The sequence below is a fragment of the Pyrus communis genome, chromosome 1 (assembly GCF_963583255.1).
Source record: "Pyrus communis chromosome 1, drPyrComm1.1, whole genome shotgun sequence".
In the NCBI taxonomy this organism is placed as follows: domain Eukaryota; kingdom Viridiplantae; phylum Streptophyta; class Magnoliopsida; order Rosales; family Rosaceae; genus Pyrus; species Pyrus communis.
The window spans coordinates 12,947,919-12,961,761 of record NC_084803.1 but is presented as its reverse complement, the minus strand read 5'-3'; the positions used below and the strand labels follow the sequence as shown (position 1 = coordinate 12,961,761).

Genomic DNA, 13,843 nt, shown 5'->3' with positions numbered 1-13,843 from the left:
TTGTTTTTCTTACTTTCATTGTTTTCCTTCCAACGTTTATACCCAGTGCACTCATTTTTTTGATGTCATACCTTCTTACAAAAGAAACATTTCATTCCAACACCCTTATGAATTCTTAGATGGTTATTGCCCTTATTGACTCTTCCTGTAGCCCTTTTATTGTTTTTCTGTGGAGGGTTGTCTTTCTCATTAGGAGGACTTGCAAGATTGACATTCTACACTGCATCGACTTGTTTCTTCCCCTTATCTTGTCGAATATTTTGCTTTTCATGCACACAGATAGCAATCAACTTGTTCAGGTCCCATTTTTCTTTCTGAGCTATGTAAGTACTCTTCAACTGAGAGTACTCAGGAGGTAAGGAATTGTAGCTGCATCAACCATCGAGAGAATATGTTCTCTCACATCACCACCAATGTACTTAGTGGTTATAAGAGTGTTCATGAGTGTTCCAGTTTCTGCGTTCTCGGACTATTTGAACTCTGCTTCTATGGAATCAAGGTATGCCTTAGCATTGTCTGATTCAGTGATAGCCCATCGAACCAAATCAGACATTGATCTTTTGATCACTAGCAATGCCATTTTGTTAGCCTTAATCCACTTTTCATATTCATTCTTCTTTTCTGCAGCTGTACCTTCAGTAGGCTTAGCTGGTTCATTCTCTCTTAGAGATAAAGCGAAATCCATGAGACCTAGAGTTATTACAATATCTTGCCTCCACTTCTTATAGTTGGTTCTATTGAGTGTTTAAATTGAATTCAATGAGCTAATTACTAAAAGATTTTCAAACGAAAATAAGCACTCATGACTCTATATTCTGTATAATTGAAACAACTCAACATTTGTTTGGTTTTTCAAGTTTAATAAGTATCAATGCAAAACATATAACTTGCATAAGTAATGGTACAACATGAAAGCCATCCACCTTTGTTTGGCAATTAACTTTCACAGCTCATGCATCTTATATGTTATCATTGAGCTATCAGTAACTAAACCAATGTCGATTAGTCACACCTTTATTTGGGGATATAACCTCATTGTTATGGTTACTGATACAAGTTGATCAATTTAAACCTTGAATTTTTAGCAGTTCTTGAATGATTGAAATGAATTTGTTGTGTTTCACTCATTCAATTACATCTAAAAAACATTAATCCTGATATAACTTCCAGCATGTTATGAACCTTGAAACTTTCGATTATCAAACATGCGTAACAATCAAGACTTCTAAAGCAAAGAATTTCTTAGTTTGAATAGGCCAAAACAGTTCTTTACACTAGTTATGCATGGTAGACAGTTTTAGGGTTTCTTGAATGCAAGCACAACATTCATGGCACTTGTTTGTAGTTCTCTTATGCATATTACTTAGTCCTATACTTAGTTGAAATTCTTATAAATATGCAAGGAAAATATTTCAAAACTTCATACATGCAATTATTAAGCATAGCATGGGAAAAGAAACCATAATCGAAATTTAAAGAAACATCAGTTCATTCATATTGCATGCATGATGTGATGCGGGAATTATACGCACACAAATTAAACCCTCTTTTTGACAATTGTAGTATAGATATAAGTAGGGATCGTTCTTAACCGGGGATTAGGAGGGATTGCAAAATCACTTGGAAACTGACTCAAAAACGTAAAATAAAGTTTAAAACACTAAACTAGACTTAAAGAATGCAAAACTAAACACTTAAAAACTAAAACAAACCAAAAGACTCAAACAGCACCTAAAACACTCAAAACTGCCTTAAAAACACAATCTGGGCAGTTTTGAGCACTTTGACTACTTTGGACGAAATTGCGTAGTAAATTGATTCAAAACACTTAGAAACACAAACTAAGACACTTTCTAACTAAAATGGACAATAAAGTAAAGGGGGATTGAGGTTTTGACGAAATTAAACTAAATGCACAGATTGTAATTAAAGGAATTTGATGGAATGGAATGGATGGGAAGCTAGCTAAGGGGTTCATCTCCATACATGTTATACTTGCATATAAAACGATTTCCAATTGCTTTTCAATAAACCATGAATTCTCAACGCCCCAGATTAACCGTGAATTGCACTAATTAACCCTCAGATTTTCCTAACGTTATTGAATTGGATGATTGCATACGACAACCCAAAGCATTTCCCACAAGTTCCCTATATGAATTGCATAATAGAGATACAAGCAAGAATCATTAAGTTCTTTGAAAACCATAAGCATTGACGAAGCACTTGTTACTATGAACTGCATGAAACTTATGCCAAGAATTTACTTAACGCAATTGAGATCATCAACTTTTACTACTTGTGAATATAAGTTTGTAACGATTAGGTGAAACTTCCTTATATCCTAGCATTAGATTTACGCATGATTATTAAGCGTGCACTCTCAACCAACACACACAAATCAGTTTAATTCACATAGATAAGTAAATTCAATTCACAACTTATGAAACGCAATTAGAAGTAATCAAATCATATTGCAAGCATAAACATATATTTCGAATCCCCCCCTAGCCAAGGGGGGTTTAGTTCCTCATATGTACAAGACAAAGAGAATTGAAATTAAACATTGAAATCAAAGGAAAAGAAACACCTAAACATTCCAACAACTCAAACTTGAATTGTATGAACGTTTAGGCCCTCTTCTCTTCCTTTTTGTTGCGGCACAAGGTCTAAGGATAGGTTTGGGGTTATATTTGTATGTGGAATGGAATGGGGAGTGGTTGGAGTGGCTTCAATGGAGGAGAAATGCTGGAAATGGAAGGTTATGCACGGCTTTGAAGTGATTGTGCTGAAAATGAATGTGTGATGCACGGCTCAAGGGATTCTCTTTGGTGTGAAGTGTGTATGGTTTTTATAGGGAGAGAATGGATGGAAGAGCATGTGAATAACAGCTATGAGGGAATGATTAAAGGGTTGCTGCTAGGTTGGAAATGTGGCTGATTGTTTATTGAAAGGGGAAAGCTGGAAATGCAAGGGAATGTGCACGACAATGATGAGTTCTTTGGTGATGAATGTGGCTGCAAGGTGTGGATGATTATGGGTGCATGTGGGTGAATTATAGAATGGGAAAGAATGGAATTGCAAAAGGGGAATGCATGTGCACGGCAAGGTGTGGAGAAAGGGGTAAATGGTGGCTGCAATGATGAAGTGGGATGGCTGGAATTAGGGGTGAATGAGCATGTGGAATGACAGCTAGGTTATGATGATGAATGCATGTGGATTAGGTTGGAAAGGTGTGTGGAATGGCTGGAATGTGTGGTGATGTGCACGACAAGGCTGGAATTAGGGGTGAATGTGCATGTGGAATGACAGCTAGGTTATGATGATGAATGCATGTGGATTAGGTTGGAAATGCAAGGGGAATGCACGGATTAGAGAGTTCTTTTGTTGATGATTGTGTTGGTGATGAATGTGGAGTGGCTGGAATGCAAGGGGGAAGGTATGGTTATGGTTATGATAAGTGATAAGTGTATGGTTATGATAAGTGTATGATATGTGGTGACTATGGTTTGGTCTTCAATTTCGTCCATCTACTTGGCTTTAAGCATATGCAATCCATTTAATGCCCCAAACTACTCCAAAATGCACTTTCTTGCTCCTTTAGCCCTTTGGACCTACAAACACACGAAAATAGCTTAAAGTACTAAAATTACTAAGTACTAGCAACATAAATGCAAGAAAACAAGCAAACTAAGGCACATAAATATGCTCCTATCATGATGTCATGTACATCAGTTCTTTATAGATTTTAATCACACAAATGTTGGCACTGATACCAACTATTAAACCTAATACGTTCATGTATAATAAAACACCATCGAAATAACCTTGAGAAGGCATCTTCCTTAACGCACCAAGCACTGTAGTTGCAGCAACCTCCTTCTCGAACACTATGAATTTCAAAGGTCGATCTTTTGCACACTCACCACAACTGTATTACTCGAACTTATGGGGAGTTCTCTAAGTATGTGTCTCAGTGGTGTATGCAGGGACCTTCCCTTGGTATTTATACTACTACAACCCCGGCGTACATTCCCATAATCATACAGTAGGATCCCTTATTGTACAAGGATATAATCTACCAAATCTCAATCCAAATAGGATAGTATCAAGATCCCTTATTCTCCAATTATAACTGGGTTATATACCTTTACTTGGAGTCCAAGTTATAGCTTATGATTAAACCATGATCACAGTTACATTCCACATCAATCCTTATTAACTATATTGACCTATTAACCGTTGGATTAGAGTCTAAAATCCAACAAAAAAAAACCTCAAATGTGCAGTATAATTGAAATTAACCTCAAACTATTGAAGCAAACTATTAGATAAGCTAAGTGGAGGAAATTAAAGAATGCCAAAACCACATTAATTCATTTGACATTTACATGTTGACGAATATGTTATAAGCAAAGTCAATTCATCTATAATAACACTTGGAATACGAGGCTGTGTTTCGGAAAAGTTTCTATGTATGGGACAGGCTTTTTTTTTCGTGTGTAACCGATGAAAGTGACAATTGATTAATACATGCCTTGTTTTTTTTATTAGTAACCTATTAGCTATGCATGGATGACTTTATTTGGAGTTGATCAGAGATGTAAGAATATGAAGTGTTGATTACGAAAAGAATAATGTATATAATTTTGTAAAAGCTCTTTGATGCGTTAGGGTTACTACACTAAATATGTATACAATCAGCTTCTTTAAAGAGAGGATCTTTTTGCAAAAAAAAAAAATGAGATTACAGGATCAGTAGCTTGGTAATGAGATCGTGCGTTTGACATTTGACACGCCTTATTTTATTTTTTTTCTTTTCCTGCAACGGAACTTCCACGGAGAAAAAACTGTTTCACGAATAAGGAAGACATAAACCAATCGAATTTTATTGGAAGAATTAGCCGTCCTACAGCCGTCAAGCCGTCCTACAGCCGTCAAGCCGTCCTACAGCCGTCCTACCTTGTCCTACCTACACACTAGCCATCCTACAGCCGTCCTACCTTGTCCTACCTACACACTAGGACGGCTACCTTGTCCTACCTACACACTTGTATCATGTATATATATCCTTGTAATCTTGTAGAGAAAGATAATGAGAAAAAACATTCTCTTCCATATTTTCCACATGGTATCAGAGACGGAACCTTAACCGGCCTGACTCCATTGTTGTCCCTTCTCTTCTTCTGCACATTCGTTTTGATAATGGCAGAAGATAATCTTTTTGTCTCAGAAGCTGAAAGCTTCACAGCTCCTCGCTTTAGTTTTCCAGAAGCTGAAGTCAACCCAAACCAACGTTTGTGTTCTGTGTTGTTAAATGAGTTTAACTATCTTCCATGGTCCAGATCAATATCTCTTGCCCTTGGAGGAAGATCCAAACTTGGATTCGTCAATGGAAGTATTGAAGCACCTGACGTTGCATCGCCGGAGTATGAAGCATGGCTGTGCAAAGACCAGCTGGTCATGTCGTGGCTCCTCAACTCCATGGATCCTAAGCTGTCTGAAATTTTCAGTTTTTCATAATCCTCTAGTGCTCTTTGGAAAGCAGTCAAGGATATGTATGGAAATCAAAACAATGTTGCTCGAGTGTTCCAGCTTAAGAGGAATCTTGCAAGTCTTCAACAAGGTGATAAATCCTTTGTTCATCATCTCGGTTGCATGAAAAACATGTGGAACGAACTAGAAATGTATCGACCACACACTATCGATGCTGCCGTACTGTTAAAAAGGTCCGAGGAAGACAAAATCTTTCATTTGCTTGCAAGTTTGGGTTCTGAATATGAAGATCTTAGAAGCCATATTCTAATGAATCCCGAACTTCCATCATTTGCAAGTGTTTGCACTACTATCCAGCGAGAAGAAGTACGCAGAAAAGTCATGAATGTTGACGTAAAACCTAGTGTGTCTGAGGCTAGAGCTTTTGTGACAAATCACAAGTCATTTGGAGATAAAGTATACAAGGGAAAAAGGCCAGATTAAAGTGTCTACATTGTAATAATGTTGGACATCTAATAGATCGATGCTGGATATTGCACCCTGAGTTGAAGCCAAGGTTTAAGAACAAGCCTTTAAGAGATCATAAGGGCTCACACGCTAGACCACATACAAACAAGTACCATGCTGCTGCTGCTACATCCATCAGTGGGTCGATGAACTTTACAGCCAATCCGGCTGACTTGTTGAATGAGTTCTCAACCTACCTTCAAACCAGAAAAGGAAGCACAGGTGAAACGTCGACTGGGGAAAGTCAAACTGCTCTTCTTAGACAATTTGCAGGGTTCTTAGCTGAATCTGGTCATGTACCTCAAGGAGACATTCCAGGTATCATGTGTGCTCTTTCAACTGCTCTAAATGTTAGTCACTCTCATGATTTTTGGATTATAGACTCAGGTGCCACAGATCACATGACAAATCAATATTCTAAGCTATACGATTTTGAAAGCCACACTAAACCATCACTAGTTTCTGTAGCAAATGGTAGAGGTGTGCCAGTTCTAGGTAGAGGGAAAGTTAAACTGATCTCAGAAACTGTTGAGTCCACAGCGTTATATGTTCCATCTTTTCCTTTTCAATTATTGTCCGTAGGAAAGATTACAAACTCTCTAAACTGTCGTGCAATTTTTCCCCCCACAATGTTGTTTTTCAGGATCTAGCCACCAAGAAGCTGATTGGTGAAGGTCACTACCTAAATGGGCTGTACTATTTTTCAGAGGACCTCAATGTTCCAAAGGGGTTCCAAGTCAGCTCAAACCTAGAACATCGGTTGTGGCATCAACGCCTAGCACATCCCTCAGAATCTGTGTTGTCTACGTTGTTCCCTAGTTTATGCAAATCCTCCCTTGTATGTGAAATTTGTCATTTGTCAAAATCTACTAGACTCCCATTCAATTCTTCCATGTCTAGGACTAGCAAGTTGTTTGAGATGGTGCACTCCGATGTTTGGGGACCTGCACCTCTAGAGTCTTTTGATGGTTATAGGTACTACGTTATCTTTGTTGATGATTTCTCAAGAGCCACTTGGTTGTACCTCCTAAAATTCAAAAGTGAAATTATGGATGCTTTCAAGGATTTTCATAATCTTGTCATGAACCATTTTTCGTCCCAAATCCACATACTAAGTTCTGATAATGGCACTTAATATACATCCAAAAATATGACTAACTATTTGAGCACCCATGGAATTATACATCAAACAAGTTGTGTAGGTACTCCTCAGCAAAATGGAATTGCCGAAAGGAAGAATCGGGACCTACTTGAAAAAACCAGGGCGCTAATGTTGCAAATGAATGTGCCTAAGAGGTTTTGGTCTCAAGGAGTTCTTGCAGCCACCTACCTTATCAACAGACTGCCTAGTCGTGTTCTGGATACAAAATCACCATCTGAGGTTATGCAAAACAAAAAAATTAATCTTTCCCATCTGAGAATCTTTGGATGTACCTGTTATGTTCATATTCAATCCCATCACCGAGACAAGCTTGATCCCAAAGCTGTCAAGTGTGTTTTCATGGGATACTCCTCCACCCAAAAAGGGTACAAATGCTACAATCCGTGCTCCAGGAAGATGTTTGTCTCAAGAGATGTACGGTTTGATGAAAACCAACCATATTTCAACAAATCATCAGATCAAAATCGTCAGGGGGAGCATTTCCTAGATCTCTTCCCATTGCCAAATCCAGTCGAACCAAGTGACTGTGTCCATTCACTACCTCACAACCGGGACTCTCATGCAACTCTTAATGACAACCTGCTTATTGGAGACGACACTGAAGCCTCAGAAGCACAAGTAGTTCCCCATGACCATAACACAACATCTATACAAGAGAGTGGAGCTGAACCTATTGTGATCCCAGCTCAACCCCGCAGGAATCCGACTCGAGATCGACATCCACCATCAAGGCTGCAAGACTATGAAACTTACCATGCCAAGTACCCTATTCACAAGTTTGTAAATTACTCCAAAGTCTCTCACTCTCATGCAGTTTTCCTCAGTAAACTGTCCTATGAAAGTGAACCAAGGAACTTTCAAGAAGCCAATCGTCAAGTTGTGTGGAGGCTAGCCATGGAAGAAGAACTCAAAGCCTTGAATGAAAATAAAACCTGGAGTGTAGTTCAACTTCCCAAAGGCAAGAAGGTGGTAGGCAGTCGATGGGTCTATAAAATCAAGTTTAATTCTGATGGCTCAATTGAACGACACAAGGCAAGATTGGTGGCTCGCGGTTTTACTCAAACTTTTGGAGTGGACTATAAGGAGACATTTGCTCCCGTGGCTAAGATGAGCACAATAAGGGTTTTGTTATCTTTTGCAGTGAACCATGAATGACCATTGTACCAAATGGATGTAAAAAATGCTTTTTTACATGGAGACCTCGAAGAGGAAGTCTACATGCAACTACCCCCGGGTCATCCACAAGCACAGAATTCAGGTATGGCTTGCAAGCTTCATAAGTCAATCTATGGCTTGAAACAATCTCCTCGTGCCTGGTATGCCAAATTAAGCTCGGTACTTGAAAATTTTGGGTTCAAGAGAAGTCATGCTGATTCCTCCCTGTTTGTTCGAATAGGATCAGTTGGCAAATTAGTTGTACTAATCTATGTTGATGATATCATCATCACAGGTGATAACATTGATGAGATTCACACTCTTAAACATTCTCTTCATCAACAATTTTCCATTAAAGACTTAGGAGTTTTAAAATACTTCCTTGGGATTGAACTGGCCACTTCCCCCAAGGGACTTTTTTTTAGTCAAAGGAAATATGTGATTGACTTACTTCAAGAAGTGAAGATGATGGATTGCAAACCAACTCGTACTCCTCTTGATAGCAAATTGGAGTTGGACTTGACAGGAGAACCTCTCAGTGATATCAATTACTACCAACGATTGGTGGGTAAGCTTATATATCTCACCATCACCAAACCGGATATAACTTACGCCGTCAGTCTTGTAAGCCAATTCATGCATGCACCCACTGAAGCTCATTTAAATGTTGTTAAAAGAATTCTCAGATACCTCAAAGGCTCCATTGGTCAGGGAATCGTCATGAAAAACAATGGTCATTCGGGGAATCGTCATGAAAAACAATGGTCATACTCAAATCATTGCCTACATCGATGCTGACTGGGCAGGGAATGCTATTGATGGAAAATCCACTACTGGCTACTGCACGTTGGTTGGAGGAAACTTCGTGACATGGAAGAGCAAAAAACAAAATGTAATTGCTCGCTCAAGTGCCGAAGCTGAGTATAGAGCCATGGCTTCCACTGCATGTGAACTCATTTGGCTCAAGGGCCTTCTCTCGGACTTGGGGTTCTCAATCAACACACCTATGTCTTTTTTCTGTGACAATCAAGCAGCTATGCATATTGCCTCCAATCCGGTGTTCCATGAACGCACCAAACACATTGAAGTTGACTGTCACTACGTTCGGGAACAAGTCCAGTCCAAGGTAATTCAAATCACATTCACTCGAAGCCAAGATCAACTTGCTGATATTTTCACGAAGTCTCTTGCTTCTCCTCAGTTTCAAGGTCTGCTCTCCAAGCTTGGATCAATTAACCTCCTTGATCCAGCTTGAAGGGGAGTATTGGAAGAATTAGCCGTCCTACAACCGTCCTACAGCCGTCAAGCCGTCCTACAGCCGTCCTACCTTGTCCTACCTACACACTAGCCGTCCTACAGCCGTCCTACCTTGTCCTACCTACACACTAGGACGGCTACCTTGTCCTACCTACACACTTGTATCATGTATATATATCCTTGTAATCTTGTAGAGAAAGATAATGAAAAAAAAGCATTCTCTTCCATATTTTCCACAAATTTCGATCTCAAACTCCAGAAGAATCGAAGATCCTCTCATTTTGTATTTGCAAATTCAGATATATGGGGATCCTCCACCTTATCATTTTGGGCAGTTTGAAAATTCAGATATCGCTTTGTCTTTGAACCGAACCTACAAATTGTGCGAATTTTCTTGCTTTTGCGACGTGGTCGACTGAAGCTCTGGTTGGAACCGACGTCGGTCTTCTCCATCATGAGGACAAACAGATATCTGATTAGGTTATAAGGCATGCTTCCATCCTAGCCACACGATGATTGAAAACAAATCCGATGGCTGATCATCGTGTGAAAGCTAAGTATAGTGATTTACGTAGAATTATTAGTAGGTATATGATACTTGTCAATTGTCAATGCATGCACATTACAGTAATACTAATGTTGCATATATGATTGATAGCCGTTCATTAATACAAAAATAATCGAATTCAAATGCTTTGACATGTTCCTATTTTGTAGTTACTCGATTACTTCGTTGTGTATGCTCCCTGTCGCGGCTACACAAGGTCAAGTCATGTTAAAGATTTCTTTGACATTATATAGTTAGCAGTGGAAGAAAAATTCAAACATAAAATCTCAAGTGCAGTAAGTGGCCCTCTACCACAGTGAAGATGAGTGTTGCTCTTGCACTATGATGTGGTTTGAACCCCGTCGGCTTCCTAATCTAACATCTAATTTAACAAATTTATTGTTTGACAAAAAAAAAAAAACATCTTGAGGGCAAAAATAAGTGTACTTAATTATAATTAATGTTTTATAACCTTGGACTGTATGGTAGAGCCTAGTACAATTTAATTTGGATAGTGCTATTCACAATTTTCCTTCTCACACACTCCTTTTGTCGGAACGAATAAATAGAAAAAGATCAATGACAAAAAAATTAACAAAAGTGGGTAAAAGGTGAAAATAAGTGTGTGGATGACACTTTTCTTCAATTTAAGATACTGAAAGAGATAGATAAGGTTGCCAATTGTATGTTATTTTATATATATATATATATTATGGATGCTTTTTAGGGGATGTTGTTTGCATATGGTAATGGTTTAGGAATTACGAAAGACTAAACAAAATCAAGTTGAAGATTAAACAAAATCAAGTTGAAGATTAAACAAAATCAAGTTGGCTTGTTTCTAAAGATTGGACCTGTAAAGTGGATAACAATCTCACCAAAACTAGATTTACATGTATATCTTTTGACTAACCTGTTGCCCAAAATACAAATATCTACTTTTCGTTCCATAGATTTAATGGTAGTTTTTTTATTTTTATTTTTTTTTTATAGGTAAAAGTCTGATTGTAGCAAGCTACAGTCAAAATTCCCTCAACTTTTATTAAAACAGCAAACCCAAATTTACAAGCAAACTAAGGGTCCAAGTTAAAACTATACACAACCAAAAAAGGGCCAAAACCAACAAAAAAATACAAAGAGGGCCTAACAACAATGAAGCCTAAAAAACACACAACAGCCGAGAAGTTTCTACCGAAATCCCTCCACCAACAGAGGTCAAGGTCAGCTAACTAAAAACGTCAACCACCACCGAGTATCGCCGCCTCAGACACCACCGCCAACCCCGAACAGCAACCAAATCATAGCCATTAACAAGACAGTCGGCACCAAAGAGGGATTAGCCAACTACCAGTAAGAAGCTCGGGGAAACTCACGAGCAACACTACTGAAAACGACAAACATCAAGGAGAATGTGGTGGTGTGGGAAACACCAGAGCCAGGAAAAACATATCATCTCTACACACGAACTCAATAGGAAATATGGTTGAAGATCAGACTGAGGAAGAGATGTGGAGAGGTATACCAACAGGAATTGAAGAAGAGGACATACCGGAGGGAAAAAAAGGAAGAAACATTAGTAGAAACGAAAAGAAAAGAAGAAGAAGAAAAAAGGAAACAGGATATGGCAACCGACCCTAACCGAAGCTAGGGCCGGTGCCACCGAAGGAACGAAGAAGGGAAAGGCTCACACAAACGGTGAGAAGGGCTCTCATTCTAGAGAGAAAAGCTCTCACTTTTGGAGAGAAGGGCGAAGTGTAACTAATTCTTAGTCTGCCAATATTTTTCGTTTACAGTGTTGTAAGATGTCTCAAATTCGAATCCTATGACATCCACAATAAGAGAATAAAGAAAAAAACAAATGTGTAGAGAAATCTCTTGCAAAATAAAGAAAATTGCAGCATTTATTTTTTCATGGGTAGCCCAAATTTTTTCGTTGGTAAAAAATGAAAATGTAGCCCAATTTATTTGGTTATATGTCTCAAATTCGAATCATAAATATTTGGTTATGTGTCTCTTGCAAAAGAATAATTAAAATTTGGAAGCACTGCCACTCATAAAAATGTCACATTTTGTGTCTCTATCAAATAATTCTCAACACTAGCTTGTGAAACACGTTGATGTGTCATGTCAGCCGCTGCGTAGCATTATCCAAACACGCGATTGGTATGTCCTCAATATATTGGTTTTGGACCTTTTGGGAGAACATGCGATTCTCCTACTTCAATAAACCGATCAATGACCTAACTTTAATTTTTAGCCGCAAAATTTTTATTAATATTAGTCTTTCTGCACGTTTTCCACAGTCGACATGAACATTCGACGCGCGACTCATTATTATTATTATTTTTTTTCAAAATAGTTCTTGATGAAAAGTTTTATTTTAAGAGAATCTTCTTAATAGTTCTATTATTTTCATTTTACATTGTGTTGTTCTTTGATGTTTTTTACTTTTAATTAGAGTATCTTCTCTAGGCTTTTGTAAGGTGTATTTTACCATGACCTATAATAATCATGTTTCCCATCACGTCAAAGTACCACACTAATAGTCAGAGCACACAATATATTATAACAATCTTGTAAATTGTAAACAACATACCAAATTCTTTTGTGCATTCCTGTATGTCAAATTATGTAGAAAACGTAAAGTCAGATCACACAAACTGTAGGAAGATGAGATATTTACTAATATTTAACAAATAATATTGTATTTGAATAATATTCGGTTACTCAAATGATGAGTAGGAGTTCCCACTCAAATACTCAAAAGTGTTTTAGCTGATTAATAAAATTTTGTGTTTATAATCAGAATTGTTCATTTTATATATCACTCTATAAAGATCGCCGGGGCCGGTCTAGAGATTTTTGAGACCTGGGGCGACGCTAAAAAATGTGTCTCACTTCATATAAAAAAATTATTTGTTTTCACACATAAGACATCGATAAAATTATATTTAGAAAAACACTTCAAATTCAATAATTTATAAACACGGAATAACTAATTTATTTTGTATCGAGATAAGGAAACCAAAAAAGGGCTTACAAGTAGATTGATTATGAGTTTTGTTTTTCATCTGAACTTTTAAAGTGTTTTTGTATAAATTGTGAGATATTTTTTTCTTATTTACTAACCTCGTCAATATAAGACTAAAAAAAATAATAATGTTTTCGAGTCTTTAAGGTTATGTATACATAATGAATGAACACTAAATTAAACATTTTGATGACACGTAATATTATTTGCAAATTTGGTCTAAAAATTTAGTCTACACGTTACTCTTTGTTGAAGATTAGACTTGAATTGGAACGGATAATTGAAAATAGCAACCCACATAGATACTAGCTAGTAAATAAATTAACAACCAAACGAAAATTTGTAAAAATTGAAAAAAAAAAACTTGCACATAGCATTTCAAACTTAGGACCTCTCGTTAATTTTAAACAACAAAAACCATTGCTTCTAATTAAACTTCTTGATCATTTAGCCAAATTTTATAAATTTATACTGTTATGAAAAGAGATTTGTAAAAAATGGAATGTAAATAAGTACACATGGTGTTTTGAACTTAAGACCTCCTCATTAATTTTAAACAACAAAACCACCAATTCTAGTTAAATTTCTTTGTCACTAAACGAAATTTCATAAATTTATACTCTTATAAAAACATATATAAATATATCACCATAATAATTTTGGTGCCCCCAATTTTTTGGGGCCCCAG

General features: G+C 37.3%; 1 protein-coding gene across 1 annotated transcript; it reads left to right on the top strand.

The window, feature by feature from the left end:
* Nucleotides 1-5,205: 5,205 nt before the first annotated feature.
* Nucleotides 5,206-5,523, top strand: LOC137747723 (uncharacterized). Its single transcript, XM_068487902.1, has one exon. The coding sequence runs from the start codon at nt 5,206-5,208 to the stop codon at nt 5,521-5,523; it is 318 nt and encodes a 105-aa protein (XP_068344003.1).
* The last annotated feature ends 8,320 nt before the right edge of the window (nt 5,524-13,843 follow it).